Raw genomic sequence first — 20,286 nt, 5'->3', positions numbered from 1 at the left:
CACGTTTAGGCCCTGCTAAGGGTGTGGCTTGTGCAGAGCCGGCAGAAGCTGGCTCAATGAGAAGGGAGGAAAGGACAGGGGGTTGTTCAGGGCTGGGTGGGGCTGGGAACTGCCCAAGTGCAGAGGAAATGAAATTTTCTTCTGTGACCTGGTTCTCCCATTTCTGTCCTTCTCTCTGCCATTTGTTACTCACAGGCTACCCATCATCTTGGCCCCTTCCTGAGAATAAAGTCATAAGCTTTCCAGGAGTTTACGATCTTCTTAATGTACTGGATCCCTTGCTTCTTAGCACCGTGCTTTGCCAATGATAGATGCTCATAAAAGTTGTTTGGTTGAATGAATGAATCAATTAATCAACTGATGAATTCATGAATAAATTAAGGCTTTACTGAATTACAACCAAATAAAACCAGTCAAAAGTGGGTTCAAATCCCATGACATGAGGTAACCTAAACTAATTGAGATTATCTTAGCATGAGGAATCCAGACCTCTCAAATCTGGTGTGCAGATATACGTGCACAATGAGTGCCTCCTCCTTTCCAGTAAAAAAAAAATGTTGTGGAATCACAGTTCAGGAACCAACCAATTGAGAATCACTCCATCAGAGGGGTGGGGGGGTGGGCAAAATAGATGAAGGGGATTAAGAGACACAAACTTTCAGTTTTTAAAATATTTATTTATAAAATAAATAAATCTCAGGAATGTTAAGCACTGCATAGGGAATATAGTCAATGGTATTGTAGTAACTTTGTATTGTGACAGACACCCTGGTGAGCATTTTGTAATGTATGTAATTTTAGAATCACTATTTGCACACTGAAACTAATGTAATTTTGTATGTCGATTATATTTTAATTTAAAAAGAATCAATCAGGGGCACCTGGATGGCTCAGTTGGTTAAACATCTGCCTTCTGCTGGGGTCAGGATCCCAGGGTCCTGGGACAGAACTCCGAGATGGGCTCCTTGCTCAGAGGGGAGTCTGCTTCTCTCTCTCCCTCTGCCTGCCCCTCCTCGTGCTCTCTCTCTCTTTCTCTTTCTCTCTCTCTCTTTCTCTCTCTCTCTAGCTCACTTGCTCACTCGCTCTCAAATAAATAAATAAAATTTTAAATAAATAAATAAAGTCCCAGAGTCAGGTTGAAGTTGACTGGGTATTTGAGATCCTACAATCTGCCTCTTGCCCTGTACTGGGATCCCCTCCCTAGCAAGTCTAAACTGAAACTCTGACCTTCCCCAGCCACTGGCCCAGGCTTCATGACATGTGAAATTGGCCCAAGGCCGAGAGGGTGGCCACCAATAGCCACCCTCCTTCACTTTTCTCCCTCACAAGAACCACACTTTAAAGAATGAACCAAACCCAGAGCTGGGCCAGCCCCACCCCATGACTAAACATGACCAAAGCTGTTTAGATCCTCTGGGTTTCGGCATCATTAACCATTGAAGATGGCAATCACCTCGGCCCCTCTGAATCTCACAGGAACAGAGCTAGATGAGTGGGATCTGTCAAGTGTTTCAAAAAATATTTCGCAGGGGCGCCTGGGTGGCTCAGTCAGTTAAGCATCTAACTCTTGATTTCAGCTCTGGTCTTGATTTCAGGTCCTGACTTCAGGGTCGTGAGATGGAGTCCAATTTCGGGCTCGGCACTCAGTATGGAGTCTGCTTAAGATTCTCTCTCTCCTTCTCCCTCTGCCCCTCCCCACCCCACGCTTTCTCTCTCTCTCTCTCTCTCTCTCTCTCTCCTTTTCTCTAAAATAAATAAATAAATCTTTTTAAAAATGTGCCACAAAAATTGGGCCATATTTCTTTTTCTTAGTATTAAAAACCAAGTACTTTAGAGCCAAACGGACCCATTTTTTAAAATTTTTTTAATGGAGGGGCGCCTGGGTGGCTCAGTGGGTTAAGCCGCTGCCGCAGCTCAGGTCATGATCCCAGGATCCTGGGTTCGAACCCTGCATCGGGCTTTCTGCTCAGCAGGGAGCCTGCTTCCTCCTCTCTCTCTGCCTGCCTCTCTGCTTACTTGTGATCTCTCTGTGTCAAATAAATAAATAAAATCTTTAAAAAAAATTTTTTAATGGAAATCTAACTGACATACATAATGGTAGTTCAGGTGTACACAGACCCAGTTTTTAAATCTCAGTGTTGTCACTGCACATCCCTGAGCAAGGTTTAACCTCTCCAGGCCTCAGTTTCCTTGTCTATAAGATTCAGCTATTAATGATATGTTTCTCATAAGGTCATTGTCATGCCTGAAAAGTACCTAGCATACCACCTGAGTTCAGGCCATGTTCACTATCATTGTTAACTATTTTTGTCAGCTTTCATGCCTGTCAAAAGAATCAATTCCACAAAATGATTATTCCACTTGCATTTATCCATGGAGCAACCCACCCTCTAAGGAATGGGAGCACAGCTTGGGGCTGGATAGATAGAAGCCATATCGAACTCCATGACTTGGGATGAGGGGAAGCGGGGCCTCAGCTGTCAGCCTTCCACAGAGAAACCAGTGAGCAAATATGAAGAGTGTTTTCTGAGCCTTGACTGTCTCAGTTGCCGTGTGGTAGAATCATTTCCAAAGAGTTCACAGTCTAGACAAGCCAAACCAAGCAAGACTGTAAAACTGTTTGTTGTGTAGTGGGTGCTGTGAGGGCGTGGACAGTTGGAAAAACACGGAATCACACAGGAAGGCTTCATGAAGAGACGTGGGCCAAAACTTCTGAGAAGAGCAGGATTAGAGAGAAGGAAAAGCATTTCAGCCCAGGTGGTCATGAGCCAAGTCTCAGTGTTGAAAACAAGCGTGGTTGGATTCAGAAAGTGATGACCATGGCGGACTTTTGTCATTTGTGGCTACACAACATCATGAACACCATTCCTACGTTTTGGCTATTTCCCACATTGATTCCCACCTTCCTAGGGCAAAATCCAGAAAAGATGTTCCCAGACTCCTTTACAGCTGGAGGCCAGGCCTCTGGCCTAGATTCTTCCAATGAGGTAGACCCTTGTGAGACTCAGACTCTGATATAGATGATGTAAGGAGATAGCCGTGGACAGACAAAGCAATTGGGCTTCCTAGAGAGTGCAATGACGGACACATCTGGGCCTCCATGGGCAGAGGTGGGATGTTGTCACTTTGCCCCAAACATCATGGGCACAACAGCAATGGCCACGTCGTTGTCACCAGAGCAGCCCCCAGGTGTGGCTGAGCATGACTCCAGGCTACCCAACTCCCAGAGATGCCGTGGGCAACAATGTCCCTTAATACACTATTTTTCATTTACATTTGACAGAATGGATGTTCATATTTGCAGGTATGAGCCCTGACCAATACAGGGATGAGGTAGCCCTGGCTAGAGAAGAAAGGGACTGGAGGGTGGAACAGGATGGAGGGCTGGCCTGACAGAATGAGGTTGCTGTGTGGCTGGGTGTGGGCCCTGAAGTCTAGGGTATGAATCTCTAGGATTCATAAACCCACAGTGAATCAAGGTACCCAACTGTCCCCCAACTGGGGGAGATTCCAGCCATGGCCAGAGCTCACTGATTCTAAGCCATACTTGCCATTCCTCTGGAGGGAATTAGCTTGAAGAAGAATCTTTGAGAAGCAAAGTCACAACCCACCACTGTCTTCACCTAGTTCTAGAGCTGGGACCTCTCCAGACAGTAGCAGAAGGAGTGGAAGGAAGGGCTTAATCTACTCTTGTTCTGCTGCCACAATTTCAGAGCAGGCATTGCCCATGAGGGAACAGGAAGCCAATCAGGAACTGGGAAGGTATTAACAGGACTAGAACATTGATTCTGATTGAAGAGTCCTCAGTGATACAGGTGATGGAAGCGGAGGAAGCAACCCTGGGTTGAAATTCATGATGGTCCTGCCCAGCCCTCTGGATTGGCAAGACCCAATAAATATTTGGAAAAAACACAGTTGACTTACACTCACCCTGTACATCTGGATTATTTGAAGCTTAATTAAGCATCCTAAGCTCTTCTCCCTAGATAAATGAGTGAGTCACTGTTTTACAGTGTATAAAATCAGCCTCATAGGACGCTACAACCAGGAGACTGGCCAGTGTACTCTGCCTAGAGGCAGTCCCCTGTCTTTCCACGAAGCCTCTCCTGCTCTTCAAGATCCCCATGGAAGGCTATTTATCCAAACTTCTGGCTTACCCAGGCCATCAAGGCACCACTCTAAACTGAGGAAGTTCTTCTTGGATCTAGCTTCAGTACCCTCTGCTCCAGCAGGAGGCCACCTCTTTGTGGGATCAATGAAGTCAGGGTCTACAGGGGTCTCACCCACCTGATCATGATGCCACTTTGGCTCCCACCCCTGCCCAGATCTGAAGGCCCCTTTTCACATCAAAAAATTATATTGACCTTCACATAGATTAGAATTTGTACTTTCAGGGCGCCTGGGTGGCTCAGTGGGTTAAAGCCTCTGCCTTCGGCTCAGGTCATGATCCCAGGGTCCTGGGATTGAGCCCCACATCGGGCTCTCTGCTCAGCAGGGATCCTGCTTCTCCCTCCCTCTCTCTCTCTGCCTGCCTCTCTGCCTACTTGTGATCTCTCTCTGTGTCAAATAAGTAATTAAAATCTTTAAAATAAAAAAAAGAATTTGTACTTTCAGTATTATTGGAGAACATACACTTTTACTGTGAACTCAACAATGCTTTTAAATAAAACTGCATTTTACAATCACATACATTTCAAAATGGCAATACACACGCATGAAAGACATACAATTTATTCAGTCTACAGACATGTGTGCACATTTGGATGCTTGGAACCTTGGCAATTAACACAACAGTCCCTTGAGACCTTTAGCCTCAGGGCTCAAACTCCTTCCAAGCAGCCTCTTCCACTGTTGGACAGCTCTGTCCCTTAGACAGGTCTCGCTGTCCCCAGGTGAAGTTCCCTGCCAGGCTGTGCCCTCTGAGTGTCAGCACTGCCATCTTCCCTGCCTTTGTGTTCATCAGCATCTGGTCCTGGCAGGCCTTTAATGGATGTGACCTGAACTGACATGACTTTGCTCTCATCTGGCCTTCCAGAGCAACACTCACAAACCTCCCTGGCTTCTGTAGGACACCTATTCTGATATAAGAAAATACTGTTGAATTTCCAGAAGCTGTTCTCAGCTGGGTTCAATATACCCAGCTGCTTCTCCCAGTTTCCAGCACTCTTCACTCTATTTTGTGAATGAAACTCTTAAAATCTCAGTGCCTCATTAAGGTATAATACTCAGAGGTGATGTAATGTGTGACAAAACTGCTAGAAGGATCCTTATTGTCTGTGATGTGGACGCTGTGCTTCTTTCAATGCAAGTATAGGTTTGCCTCCTTCATCTGTTGGCTTACATGGGTCCTGCCTGGGGGAAAGATACAGGCTTTCCCCCAGGTAAGCCAGGTAGTCCTGGGCTTGAATTCTGGCTCTGCCTCTCATTTACTTGTGTTCTTGGGCGAGTTACCAAACCTCTCCAAGCCTTAGCTTCCTCATCTGTAAGATAAAATAATAGCAGATTAATCTTCCATAGCTGTTGTGAGAATTGAATTAAATAATGCATGGTAAACACATGGTACCTAGACATCCTGAATACCCAGAAAACGTTCACTATTATTGTGTATTTGCCATTTTGTGCCACTCTGGGATGTGTTCCTGTTCTCACATGAGAATGAGCACTAACATGGACACTTCTGTTGCTCTAGAATAATCACAGGTTAATTCAGTGAATTAATTGCTCCAGTGTGACCCAAGCACCCGTTTTCTGCATCAATTCTTTTTTTTAAATATTTTATTTATTTATTTGAGAGAGGGAGAAAGCACAAGCAGGAGGAGGGGCAAAGGGAGAGAATCCTCAAGCAGACTCCCCAGTGAGCACATAGCCCAACCCGAGGCTTGATCCCAGGACCCTGAGATCCTGGACTGAGCCAGCCAGGCCCCACTCTCCATCATATTCTTGACTTAATGTCCTTCTTCCACAGATGCAAAACATCAGCCTGCCCAGCCTTCCTGCAGTCTCTATATTCATGAAATGAATATTTATTGAGCACTTACTATTTACCAAGCACTGTTCTAGGCACTGGGAATGCAATAGTGGAAAAAACAGATGACATCCCTAGTCTTCTAGAGTCCCTGTGCCAGTAGGAGACAGACAATAAAGAAATAAATATATATTTGTCAGGCTGTGAAAGGAACTACCAAATAAATGCAGCAGGAGAGGGGAGTAGTCGTGACCAGGGGTGCTATCTCAGAGGGTGGTCTAAGGGGACCTGAGCTAAGAATCTGCATGCAATTATGTGAGTAAAGAACATCCTAGCAAGGGAACCACAAATGCATAGGCCCTGAGGCAGGAGTGTGAGGACCATGTGAGGAACGGTATGGGGCTAGCACAGCTGAAGCAGAGTGAGAGAAGAAGAGCACAGTGAGGTCTGAGGCAGCTTGGAGACAGGACAACGAGGCTTTGAGACACTGAATAAGGCCAGCTTTTACTCTGAGAGGAGAAGTCTCTGAAGTGTTTCAGCAAAGGCAAGACATGAGCTGGCTTTTAAAAAGATGAGTCTGAGTGCTGTGTAGAGATTCAGTTATGGGGTCAAGGGAGAAGGTGTTGAGACCAGCTTCCTCTTCCTAAACTTCCAGGACAGGCACTTGCCTCCCAGTTTTAAACAATTCACTTCCACATCCTGCAGTGAGAATGAACTGAAGGAACAGTACACTTACAGAGAAGAGAAATAAGACAAGAAAACTGAGAGAGATGCTCTCCCTCAATAATCTTTTATCTGTAAGCTTCTTCCGGCACAATAGGAGCTCTCCACCGTGTGGGTGCTGAATCGTGTTTGTCCAGCATGCTCCTGAAACTGCAGGTTGTCTACAGCAGAAACCCCATCTTATCCTCAGCAGGAGATTCCAAAAATCACTTATGAAGTTATGAAATAAATTGCTTGAAACAAAAGCTAAAAGGGAAGGAGGGGAGAAATGTCAAGTGATCATTTAACCCAGGGAAGAAAAAGTTAACAAGAAACTTAGATTTCTTTCTCCACGCAATGATTTGAAAAGCAGGGCTCTCACTTCCTCTGCTGCAGACTTCGAGGGAATCAGTTGGACATAAAGCAGAGTGTGTGATCACAGTGGGAAATAAGGTGACCATGGGATACTACTTAAGTTCAGATTCAGTGATTGACAGCCCCCAGTATATGGATGGTACACAAATACTGAAGGAATGGATATCAGTAGGAGGAAGACGCTTTTGCCAGGAGACAATGGAGTGATGACAAGCCTCTTGGGTCCTGGAACAATACCTCATGGTAAACAAGAGCAGGAAAGGAGGCAGAGCAGTGACAAGGCTTAGCATTATAGCTGTGTGAAGCTCCCGATGTTGAGTCCAAAACACAACCTGAGCCTAAAGGCCACACCCTGAAAGCAGGTGGCCCAGAGTTCCCTCTTCCTCTCATCCAGAGCTTGTTCTTTCAGACATGCCTCAGTCTGAGCTTGTCTAGTCTTAGAGCACAAACCCCAAGCCCCAAAAAACTGGACGATGGGTCAAGCCATGGTCCTCACAGCCTGGCCTCAACCTACCTCCCCAGCTACCACTCCCACAACCCTTGCCCTTACGAGTGGAATTCTAAGGATGCTAAGCTGTTTGGCACACTTAGCTATGCCACACTTCCCTTCTCTTGTGCTGATATTCTTGCTGCCTAGAGCACCCCTTCTACCCTGTGCCTCTCACCCCAGCTCCAGGTCCATAACCCTTTTACCTGGATGACTCCTACTGTTGCTCTTTTTTTTAAGATTTTATTTATTTATCTGACAGATGGGGATCACAAGTAGGCAGAGAGGCAGGCAGAGAGAGAGGAGGAAGCAGGCTCCCCGCTGAGCAGAGAGCCCGATGTGGGGCTCGATCCCGGGATCCTGGGATCATGACCTGAGCCGGAGGCAGAGGCTTTAACCCACTGAGCCACCCAGGGGCCCCTCCTACTCTTGTTCTTAATAGTCTCCGGAAAGTATGGAAAATCTGTGTCTAATGTGTCTGCCTCCCTGACAGTCCCCATAGGTGCACACACATACACACACACACACACACACACATAATAAACTATGTCCTCCTTAAGAGTGATGGTCCCCTGTAATGCTTGTCAAGCTGAAGATCTTAGACAGCTGATTTGCAGGCAGACAAGTGCCCAGTCTAATGAGTGTAATGCTGCAGCCCCTCAGGACACCACACAGGGAAGGTAGTATGATCAGAATGAGGCCTGAGGAAGCCCAAGGGAATCAAAGGAACAGGGTGAGCCAATAAGGTAGAGCTGCTCAGGACTTCCTGGAAAAAAAAAAAAAAGATTTCCTCTTAGAGGAGATTAGAATCCTGCCCTCTACCCATCTCTAATACCCAGGCCTACCTGTCCTTCCAGATCCAACTTAAATGCCACCTCCTCCATGAAGCCTCCTGTGATTGCCAACCCCCTCACCCAAGACTGAAAGTAATTTCACCCTTTTCTAGACTCCCATAGCCCTTGTTTGTAATTCCCAAGAACATGTCTATCAGGTTGCCAAGTTATATATGTTCTTGTTTTTATCTAGTCATTATTATCCCAGTTGAAAACTCTGTAAAAGAATACTTTAATTCTTATTAGAACATTGCCTAGGACATTTGTTCATTCATTAAACCAACACATCTACTATGTGACAAGCACACCGACCTTGAAATATCAAAATGAGTAAATCATGGTCCTTGCCTTACCGAATTCAAAGGCTAATGAATGGGTGGATGGACGGAGAGATAGATGGATGGATAGATAGATGGTAGACTGATGGGCAGTGAAGGATGGATAGGTGAATGGCAAATGGCAATCCAAACCTTTTCTGCCAAAAAACTCTCCCTAGCTCATCTAGCTTCTCCTTTAAATTTTTGAGGACCAAAATAGTCTTCGACAAAGCAGGAAAAAATATATGGTGGAAAAAAGACAGCCTCTTCAATAAATGGTGCTGGGAAAATTGGACAGCTATATGGAGAAGAATGAAACTTGACCATTCTCTTACACCGTACACAAAGATAAACTCGAAATGGATAAAAGACCTCAGTGTAAGATAGGAATCCATCAAAATCCTAGAGGAAAACATAGGCAGTAACCTCTTCGATATCAGCCACAGCAACTTCTTTCAAGGTATGTCTCCAAAAGCAAAGGAAACAAAAGTGAAAATGAGCTTTTGGGACTTCATCAAGATTAAAAGCTTCTGCACAGCAAAGGAAACAGTCAGCAAAACAAAAAGGCAACCCACGGAATGGGAGAAGATATTTGCAAATGACAGTACAGACAAAAGGTTGATATCCAGGATCTATAAAGAACTTCTCAAACTCAACACACACAAAACAGATAATCATGTCAAAAAATGGGCAGAAGACATGAACAGACATTTCTCCAATGAAGACATACAAGTGGCTATCAGACACATGAAAAAATGTTCATCATCACTAGCCATCAGGGAGATTCAAATTAAAACCACATTGAGATACCACCTTCACCAGTTAGAATGGCCAAAATTAGCAAGACAGGAAACAACGTGAGTTGGAGAGGATGTGGAGAAAGGGGAACCCTCTTACACTGTTGGTGGGAATTGCAAGTTGGTGCAGCCACTTTGGAGAACAGTGTGGAGATTCCTCAAGAAATTAAAAATAGAGCTTCCCTATGACCCTGCAATTGCACTACTGGGTATTTACCCCAAAGATATAGATGTAGTGAAAAGAAGGGCCATCTGTCCCCCAGTGTTTATAGCAGCAATGGCCACGGTCGCCAAACTGTGGAAAGAACCAAGATGCCCTTCAACAGACGAATGGATAAGGAAGATGTGGTCCATATACACTATGGAGTATTATGCCTCCATCAGAAAGGATGAATACCCAACTTTTGTAGCAACATGGACGGGACTGGAAGAGATGATGCTGAGTGAAATAAGTCAAGCAGAGAGAGTCAAGTATCATATGGTTTCACTCATTTGTGGAGCATAACAAATAACATGGAGGACAAAGGGAGATGGAGAGGAGAAGGGAGTTGAGGGAAATTGGAAGGAGAGATGAACAATGAGAGACTATGGACTCTGAAAAAAAATCTGAGTGTTTTGAAGGGGTGGGGGTTGGGAGGTTGAGGGAGCCAGGTGGTGGGTATTATGGAGGGCACATATTGCATGGAGCACTGGGTGTGGTGCAAAAACAATGAATTCTGTTATGCTGAAAAGAAATTTAAAAAAAATTTTTTGAGGACCAAATCCACAACACTTCAAGTAAAAGACCAACAGATGCAGAACAATTTTACATTGACCCCCAAGTCAATGCAAGAAACCATGGGCAACAAGGAGCTTGAGTCCTGGGGCTTACACCAAGACCCTTCATGGCGACAGCCCTACACTCCCAGCCTTCTCCTCATGGGATACAGAGGTAACTATTCAGTCTCTACCTTCAACAGAGCAAACAGATGGAGCAGATGCTAAAATGGCCTCTTCCCATGGAGTGCCTGGGTGGCTCAGTGGGTTAAAGTCTCTGCCTCCGGCTCAGGTCATGATCCCAGGGTCCTGGGATCAAGCCCTGCATCGGTCTCTCTGCTCAGCAGATAGCCTGCTTCCCTTCCTCTCTCTGCCTGCCTCTCTGCCTACTTGTTATCTCTGTCTGTCAAATAAATAAATAAATAATCTTTAGAAAAATAAAATAAAATGGCCTCTTCCCTCAGCCTGTTCCTTCCTTTAAAAAAAAAAAAAAAGATTTTATTTATTTATTTATTTATTTATTTATTTATTTATTTATTTGACAGAGAGAACAAGAGAGCATAAATAGGCAGAGAGGCAAGCAGAGGCAGAGGGGGAAGCAGGCTCCCTGCTGATCGGATCCTAGGACCCTGAGATCATGACCTGAGCCGAAGGCAGAGGCTTAACCCACTGAGCCACAGAGCCACTGCCCCTATTCCTTCCTTTGGTCCCAGGATGCCCACCATTACCTTGTCCTAGAGGGTAATAAGGGGGGACAAAACTCCGTTAGTTATTTCCCTAGATAGCTATTTCACTAAACCTTGACCAGCACTCAAGATATAGTAGTTGATCTGCCTTATTCTGAGGTCCTCTGGTGTTAAAATCCAAAGCCTGGGTCCCAACAGTAAGCCAAATCAAAATCCCGCAATGGGGCAACATTAAATAAACCCCTCTTTGCTGTATCCTTCAGTTTCACTGCTGACAAAGGAGAGAGACTTCAGAAGTGTTGGCAAGAATTTTCCAAAGCCAGAAGGTTGGACCCAGAGCAGAAGGTCTTGGGAAAGGGAAAGGGACTGAAGCAAATGAGGCCATTGCTTGGGAGCCAGGAGCCAGAGCCAAACCACCTGTGAGGTTGCAGCCAAGGCTAGAAGTCAAGAGCTTGGAGAGTGAGGGTCAGACCAGATGACTCAAATAAACTGAGTTAAAGATCTGCCAACCCACATTTGGGCCATTACAATGTGAGAAGTGATTTTAGTAGGCCTCAAGGTAAAGCATTTTGGAGGGTATTGAGCATGTGGGGCCTACCAAGGGGCAGGTAATGCAATCTGTGTCTCCATAGTTCCCTTGAACACGAAGAACTGGCAGGATCCAATTCAAAGGATCTAAGAGAAGAGCCGTGTTTATTATCTCAGGAGTGGATTTTCCCCTTCAGATAATCCCTTTTGTATAGCCAGGCAGTTCCAAACCTATGGATCATGGCCAGGATCCACTCCCCTGGACTGTTTTGGTAATAGAGACCAACAAGAATGTTTTCCGTCTTTATGTAAACCAGGAGTCTTCTTTATAGAAATAAAACACAAACATACCCATGTAGCTGCTTGCCTACAAAAACATTTATTCTAAGATACACACCCAATCGATCTGAGTTTCCTATGTAAAGCATTATATTGAACCCCACTCGAGCTGACTACTTCCACACTTTGCTTGCTCAGAGGGCATGAGAAATTCATTAACCTGCCCCCAGCTTCTCAGTGTGGCCCACCATAACCTGCACCTTCCTGGTAGGTAAACTTCAGAAGTCTCTCCCCTGGCACCAACCCTTGACTCCTCCTCCCCACTCAAGAAACTCAGAAAAGAACCAATTCAGCATTTTCCCAGGGGAGGGGCTGTTGTGGTGGGAAAAAGTCAAAGACTTCCTCCTCTGACACCAGGACCAGACAATGGTGAGATTAGGGCAGGGCTTCTGAAGGACCAGCCTTCCAGCCCAGGAAGCACAAGCCCCTGAGATTAACCCTTTGTTAATCTCTGCCCCTGCTGCCCTGAGCCTGCCTCCAGGTCTGTGTGAAGGACAAATGGGCAGGGACTGGCCTTGGGCAAACTGTGTGTCCTTCTGTCTGCACAGAATAAAGGCCCAATGGGCACTGTGCTAGAGGGATTGGAGTCTGAATGAATTGCCTGGCAGTCCAGGGTAGGAAGCACCAATTGGGTGGCCAGGGAAATGAGTGTATTCTGCATCTGCAGTAGGAAGGATTTAGGTCAGACCACAAGAGGAGCTGTACAGGAAAATTATGTTCCTCCAGGTATCTTGGAACTGGTCCAGTATGGAAACAGGGCGTCCACAAAGGACACAGATCCTCACCTCTGACTGTCCTCACCCATTCTTCATTTCTTCAATCATAATCTCCAGAACTAGTCCCAATCAGGCAGCTTCACCTGGCAGCTTCTTACCACTCTAGCAAACCTGCCTACCCTCTCCCACACCCCTACCACTCAGGAATAGCAATATAGACATAACCCCAGACATAACCACCTGAGATGGGAAGTGAGCACAGCATGAAATCTCTGTGAGGATGACATGCTTCCAGCCCTCCATCCAGCAATCGGGACCTTGTTGATTCTTGAAACAAGTTCCTGAAAGCCTTGCTGGTCCAGTAGGATTGAGTCTTCCACATAGAGTCTCATGAAAATAGGGAAGCCTTGCTAGATGCTAAGTATAAACTCTCCACAAGCTCCCTAACCCCCATTCCATATTCAGTGGAGACCCCCTAACTGCCTCTCCTCAATTCCTTCCCTCCAGATTCACTGCAGGCTCAGCACTGAGATGGTCCTGTTCTGATTTCCTATCATCTTTATGTCATTGTTGGTTGTTTTGAGTTTGTGACCCTCTTCTATAGGCAGGTTTCAGGCTCCACACACTGCATTTCTCCCTCAAATTAGTTGATGACCTTGATCTGTGCAGACAGATCCTTCAGGCCCCAGCCTCCTCTACTCCCACCTGAATTCTAGAAACTTCTCCCCAGAGAACAAGGACAATGGCTCAGAGGGAATGATTAAAGCATTTTATTAAAGATTCACCCAAAGATGGATAGAGGGAAGGAGAAGGGGTGGATGGGACACTGAGGGGTTCCTGTCCTGACCTTGCAGGGCCAGTTGCTACCAAGTGACAGAGGAGTTTGGTCCTGATGTAGAGGGATATGGGATCCTGGGTTGGGAGGGGGCATACATGACCTTGATGATTCTGGAGATGAAGTTCTTGATTGTGTTCTCCTCTGACCATGGGAGGTAAAGAGTCAGACATTTCCCATTCCAGGTGGATCACCAGGCCCAAATCAAGAAGAAACTACCAGACTCCAAGAGGGCAGAGCCCACACTGAGGTGACACTGGTAAGATGAGCCCCAGAGAGGGAGGGTGGAAGTGAGGGTGAAGGAAGCACAGAGACACCAGGGCTGGGCCCAGCTGGGCTCAGGGACTGCAGGGACCTCATCTCCTCTATCGGTGGGACCTCTTGGTCATAGTGGTGGTAGAGATGATCTTGCTGCCAGAACTGCCACAAACACCACCACCAAACCCAAAGCCACTTCCGGAACCAGAGCCAAAACCACTGCCCAGGCCAAATCCAGAACAGCTTCCTAATCCTCCGCCGATGCCCCCGGCCCTAGTGCCACCACTAACCACAGCTGTAAGAGAGAGGCAGAGGATATGGTTATTCCAACAATACTGTCAATCAGGGGTCTCCACCAAACCAGGGTGAACAAACAGCCATAGCAGGGGCAGAAGGTACTTACAGATGCTCATGGCACTCTGGCATTCTCCAGATATTCTATGAGGGAGAGAAAGATCAGTGAGTCAGTAGAACCCTGAACCATGCTTAGTTCAGTAAACAGGTCTCAGGCACCTATCCCATCCTTATGCAGTCAGATTAAAGGACTGAGTGAACCTGTTGTCTACTGTCCTGCATCGTAATGCACCCATGCGGTAATGAAGCAGGTGGTCCAGCAGAGGTACAAACTCCTGGTACTGAGGTCTCTCCCTCCCTCACATTCCTGGCCTGCCTTCCCTATCCCACCTGCACTCCTCGCCCTCCAGCAGCTTGCGGTAGGTAGCGATCTCCACATCCAGGGCCAGCTTCACACTCAGGAGCTCCTGGTACTCGCGCAACATCCGGGCCAGCTCCTCCTTGGCCTTCTTCAGGGCTGTCTCCAGTTCTGTGCACTTGCTGTAGGCATCTTTGAGGGCCAGCTCCCCACGTTGCTCTGCATCAGCCACAGAAGCTCGCAGAGTCTGGCACTGTAGACAATGGCAATGAAGGGGCAGTCATCAGCGTCCTGCTGTCAAGGCCTCTCCACCTGTCCTCTTTCCTGCACCAGCTTTTCTTGGGTTAGGATACCAGGATTCTGTTTGTCCTTCTCCCCACCTACTCTACTCTTAGGCATTTCATTGACTCCAGCCAGGCCCACCAATGTCTCCACCAGACTGATCAGATGGAGATGAGCAAAAAAACAATGAAGAGTCAAGAAACCTTATTTATCAGGGTGTCATGTCAGGTTAAGTAGGGTATTGCTGAAAAGACCTGGGTATGGCTTATATAAGGAGTCACAAAGCCCCTTCATGCAAGCTCAGGATCTTCTGGCCTGAGGCCTGATCTTCTTGTCTACTAAGGAGTGGAGACACCCATCTTAGGCCTCCAGCATCATACCATGGCCAGAAAATGGTGACACTTACCTGCTTCTTGACATTCTCAATCTCAGCCCTCAGCCTCTGGATCAACCTGTTGAGCTCCGAGATCTCACTCTTGGTATTCTTCAGATTGTCACCATGTTGGTCAACCGAGATCTGGAGCTTCTGGACCTAATATCCAGGAAAACACAGGGAATGAGGGGTCAAGGGTGTTTGGGTAGGGTCTGTTCTCAAGTCAACTCAGCAAGAATAGGCACAATAATGGTGGCAAGGATAATACAAAATGTCGTATAATCTCAAATCAGATGAGGATCAGAGATTCCTGGGTGATTAGTTCATCTCTGACTTTTGGGCTTGAGCTGTGATCACCTGTTCACGGAGATCAAAAGCAGAGCCCCAGAAACCCCAAGGAGAGATCCCCGACACCAACCTTGATCTGGACCAGGGCTTCAGCCTCAGCCTTGCTCTTCTGGGCAATCTCCTCATACTGGGCACGGACCTCAGCAATGATGCTGTCCAGGTCCAGGTCCCGGTTGTTGTCCATGGACAGGACCACAGATGTGTCTGAGACATGAATCTGCATCTGGGACAGCTCCTGCAGGGAAAATATCACATGTCAGGCCCCCAGAGAGTCTTCCCTAATCTCTGACACTAGAAATCCTCTGTGGTCATGGAAATGGCCATGCCACAGGCTCAGATAGAAGCAGAGATGGCTGGCATCCCAGTGTGTAGGGAGGTGGAAGAATGGTAAGCTTCTATGTAGAAATCAAGGGATTGATGACATTTCAAGACAGAAAAGTAATGCTTCTAGTCTTCACTGGCTCTCTGGGACCCATAAGCCACCCCATGTCAGCAGATTTCAGTACATTGAATAGAAGGGAATGGAATGAATTCATATTACCAGGGAAATGCTAGACAGCAAGAAATTCTATCCCATGCAATCTTGAGATCTATTGACCCCTTTTAAGACAACATCTGGTTTCAAAAACCTCCTCACTTCAACTCTATCTCTGAGCTTGCTGAGAGCACCCTCAGCAAGTAAGGGAGCTGGAATCCTTTCAAAGAACTGTGACTTCCCACCGCAACCTCACAGATTTGGGATTCCCTTCTTCAAATGCAGGGGGATGGAGTCCTCACCGCAGCAAAGAGGACCCTCAAGAAGTTGATCTCATCGTTCAGAGCATCCACCTTGGCCTCCAACTCCACCTTGCTCATATAGGCGGCATCCACATCCTGTAGAGGAGGCAGGGAAGAAAGAGACAAGGTACAAAAATTCCAATAGGGGCAAGGGGATGTTAAGTGACACACAAAGGTGTTCTTAGCAGCATTTAGGAAAGACATCTCAGCACCAGGAAAAGTGGCAAGGGACTAATCATTTGATGTCCTCTGCCCTAAATCCAACTGCAGAAATGGAAGTTAATGATCCAAATGGGCATTTTCCCCAACTTCAATTCCTTATGGTCTGGTTCAGTTACCCCCTCCTTTGACCACATAGATCTGGATAGTACCAAGTGGCATAAAGGAGAGGCCAAGATGGACCAAACACATGATTCAAGCCAAAGACCACTCCTGAGGGAAAGAGTACCCTCACAGCCCCTTTGGCCCCTCCTTCTTGTCTTACCTTCTTGAGGACCACGAAGTCATTCTCTGCAGCTGCACGCTTGTTGATCTCATCTTCATACCTGGGGGTAGAGGTGGGAAGGAGAAGACAGAAACCCCACAATGAGCTGGTGTTTCCTGGACCTCTGCTGCTGGGTTTCAAACACCTAACTCTTTGGAAATATCCAGGTAATTGTCTATATTTTCCCATTTTCATACAAATATCCATTCAACCTACATTTACAAGTTACATGCATGAGATACCGGTCTAAACCTGAGTTTATTCAGCGATGTGAAAGTCAAACTTAATAAAGACTGTTTCCCAGATACAAGGTGGGAGGAGGACAAACAACCACAATCTGGTTGGTTTTATTTCTGTAGAAGGGCTGTCCATTTGGTGGATTCAATTATCAGGAAGGTTGCCAACACCAGTTCTCTTTCTTTGTTGTGAGAATGAATAGAGAGAGGCTGCTGGGATTATCTCAGCTCTCTAATATTAGGAGCATATTAAGAACTACTATGTGTTAAACACTCATTATGTCCAGTGCTATGCTATCTGATTTCTCAATCTCATTTAATTTCACTTAATTCTCAAAAGCTAGCATTATTATCACCATTTTAAAGATGAAGAAAAACAAGGCTCAGAGAGGTTAAGCAAGTTACCCAAGAGCACATAACTAGTAACTAGAGGACTCGGTATTCAAACAAGGTCCATCTGTCTCTATAACCTGTATTCTTCTGACTATGCTACACCTCTGCTCCTCTGTATGGTTTTTGATCTTGCTTTTATATGGCAAGGCCAACTCCCTGAACATATCACTCATTTTCTGTTTGAGGCAACTCAGAGTTACGAGACCTCACCCCATTAAAAAGGGCCCATGTAGATGCAGGAGAACAAACTAGAGAACCTTCCTGACCCTTTTGGGATCTCTTCAGAGCTGGAATTCTAAATGACTAGACAGGAGCCCAAGAGTCTGGGGCATGACTGGGTGGACTCTTTCAGGCAGCATCCTTCTTTCCTCTGCACATACTTGGTCTTAAAGTCCTCCACACTGTCCTGTGTGGTCTTCAGCTCAGACTGCAAGCGTCCTTTGTCATTGACCAAAGTATCCAACTGCTTCCTCAGAGCACTGATGTAGGCATCAAAGAGAGGCTCAAGGTTTTTGCTGGATGTAGTGGTTGTCTGCTGCTGGAGGAGGTTCCACTTGGTCTCCAAGACTTTATTCTGTTGCTCTAAGAACCGCACCTGTATTTTAAAAAGTCACCAACCAGCCGATGAGGGCCTGAAGCTTTGGCAGGAGGACTGCCCAAGGCCAGCCAGGTGACTCAAGAGCCATGCAAGTAGGGCCACCAGGTTGCCACTCCAGGTACCATCCACTGGGATCAAAAGGTGGCCCTGCTTCATGGCAGCAAATGGGCCACATGCGTTGTGGAGAATAGAGCACAGCCAGAGCCAGAGAGCCTGACTATGCAGCAAGTACAATATCTTGACCCCAGGGATCCAGAGCCCTTGGGGGGAAGGTGCCAAAGAGAACATCGAACTTTTAGGAAGTAATAAAATAAACAAAAGTAGGAGATACAACCACAGTCTGGGACTCTTGCATTTAAAGTGATCCTGACCTAAGGCAAAGGAATGATGAATTCACTGACAAATTTTTAAATAAATGGACCTAGTGTGTCTCTTTAAACCTGTGTACAATGGAGTCTGAATAGTTAAGATCAAGGCCCTAGACACATTCTGAGTCTCAAGCCAGGCTCACCCTGCAAGGGGACTTCCTGGAACTCTCCCTCTCTCTACAAAGACATCTAACCAGATAAACCAGGGTAGCAGCTTGGCATGATATTCCCACTATGTGCTTCAGAGCTGAAAGAAAAGCAGGTTAGGGTGAATGATCACAGTCTGAACCCAAAAGGTGAGATGAGGGAAGATGAGACAAGGAAGCACAAAACCCTGGGTCTTACTTTTGTATCTGTATGTTCTGGAGTTACCATAAAGCCTCTTTAAGCTACTGATGACTTATTCAACGAGTAAGAAGAGCAAACACTGCCACTCGGTCTACTTTGAGATGGATCAGTCTTGCCCCATTCATCTAAGAAGACTAGAACGAATGTACAGAGAGCCAGGGCAACCTTGACTGAGTGGCTATACTCATCCACTCAGCCATTAACCTCTGGCTGACTCAGCAATCCGGGCTGATCTGCTTGCTATCATCCATCATACTTGGCTGCAATTGAGCTTAAAGAACTTGAATCTCTAGACCCTGCCCGGAAAAAGAAGTTGGATTACAAAAAGAAAAGGAGACATCCCTCTTCTCTTCAACAGATCCAGAAATGAGAAATTTTTCCCAGGGTCAGGAAGATGAAGGAGATGACCCTCCAAGGTCCCAGACCTTGGAACCCAGAGTCTGTCATTGGCATCGATCCCCTTTTCATTTGGGAAACCAGCCTGGTTTTCTTTAGCTCCGACAACAGAAGTGCCAAGAATTATGTTAACTATAATTCATTTTAGTTAATTAATAAATTATTAACCATGTCATTTCTGAAACCAAAATCTGAGAAAAAGGTGGGATGCCTGGATTCAGAAAAGTTGACTGATCTGCCCAGTATCCCACAGCGCATCTAGGAAGACTCCAAACATTGCACTGGTCTGAGCAGCCTGTGCATTGGTCTCACCAGCCAAGCACAAAAGAGGAAGACACAAAAGAGGAAGGATTCACCTTTAACAGCTGGAACACAGAGGCCCTGAGTTCAGTGGTTTTTAACGCTGCAACAGGCTCAGTTCTGAGACCGCAGGACTCAGAAGCCCTGGTTTCTACCACCTTGTCTGGCCAAGGGGACAGCTCACCTTGTCGATGAATGAGGCAAACTTGTTGTTGAGGGTCTTGATCTGCTCCCGCTCCTCAGTCCGGACCTTCTGGATCTCGGGGTCGATCTCCACGTGGAGTGGGGTCAGCAGGCTCTGGTTGATGGTGACCTCCTGAATCCCGCCAGCAGGGCAGGCAGGGAAGGCAGGACCACCCCGTCCACTGAAGGAACCCCCAAATCCACTACCGAAGTTGCCAGCACCAAAACCAGCTCCAAAGCTGCCAGGGCCAAAACCTCCAGCAGACCCGAAACCAGTGCCTTGTCGGGACCCAGCCATGCTGATGGCGATGCTCTTTCTCCCCCCAAGGTTGTAGAGGCTCCTGCTGCCGAAGCCTCCAGAGGAGCAGCGGCCAGTGCTCCCAGACACGGAGACTGAGCTGAATGTAGCCCTCTTGACCCCACCGACAATGGCTGAGCCACAGCTAAAGCCCTGGGACCCACCTCGGACACACTGCTGTCTGGCCATCATGGCTGGTGAGAGCGAGCTTGGAGTTGTCAGACAAATGAGAGGGGCCAGGCCTGTGAATGCTGCAGCCCTAGCCTGAGTCTCTTATACGTGCTGGGGCAGCAGGGCTTGGTTGCAGGGGCATAAAGGGAAAAATCTGAAACATCTCTGGGCTTGGCCTTTGGCATAGGCCCATCCTTCTCGTATCCTGCTGAGTATGTCACAAACACACCTACAGATGTCATTTGGAGGGCACCATTTACAGGAGCGCAACACACTCCCCTCTGGGAGAACTTGAACCAGTGCCCCAGGGCCTCCTGAATCACACGCCCCTGCCCAGGCCCTGCCCTTTGGGCCTGCCACTCACTGCACTTCCATCTCAACAGCCTCCCCATGGCCCCCCAGCTCCCCATAAGATGGCCCGACCCATTGCCCTTTCTCTCACTCCACAGAGTTTAGAAACCAAGGGCCTGGATTCAAGGGCACAG

General features: G+C 46.8%; 1 protein-coding gene across 1 annotated transcript; it reads right to left on the bottom strand.

Moving 5' to 3' along the window:
• Positions 1-13,293: 13,293 nt before the first annotated feature.
• KRT4 (keratin 4) lies at positions 13,294-19,856 on the bottom strand. The gene is made up of 9 exons (XM_047740466.1): positions 19,334-19,856; positions 17,520-17,734; positions 16,511-16,571; positions 16,027-16,122; positions 15,320-15,484; positions 14,935-15,060; positions 14,279-14,499; positions 13,998-14,032; positions 13,294-13,889 (listed from the first exon to the last, which is right to left on the bottom strand). Exons 1-9 carry the CDS (start codon positions 19,820-19,822, stop codon positions 13,702-13,704), a joined length of 1,596 nt encoding a protein of 531 aa, XP_047596422.1. The 5' UTR covers positions 19,823-19,856; the 3' UTR covers positions 13,294-13,701.
• Positions 19,857-20,286: the final 430 nt, after the last annotated feature.

This window comes from Lutra lutra, chromosome 8 (genome assembly GCF_902655055.1).
Source record: "Lutra lutra chromosome 8, mLutLut1.2, whole genome shotgun sequence".
Classification (NCBI taxonomy): domain Eukaryota; kingdom Metazoa; phylum Chordata; class Mammalia; order Carnivora; family Mustelidae; genus Lutra; species Lutra lutra.
This window is presented reverse-complemented; position numbering and strand designations above follow the sequence as displayed.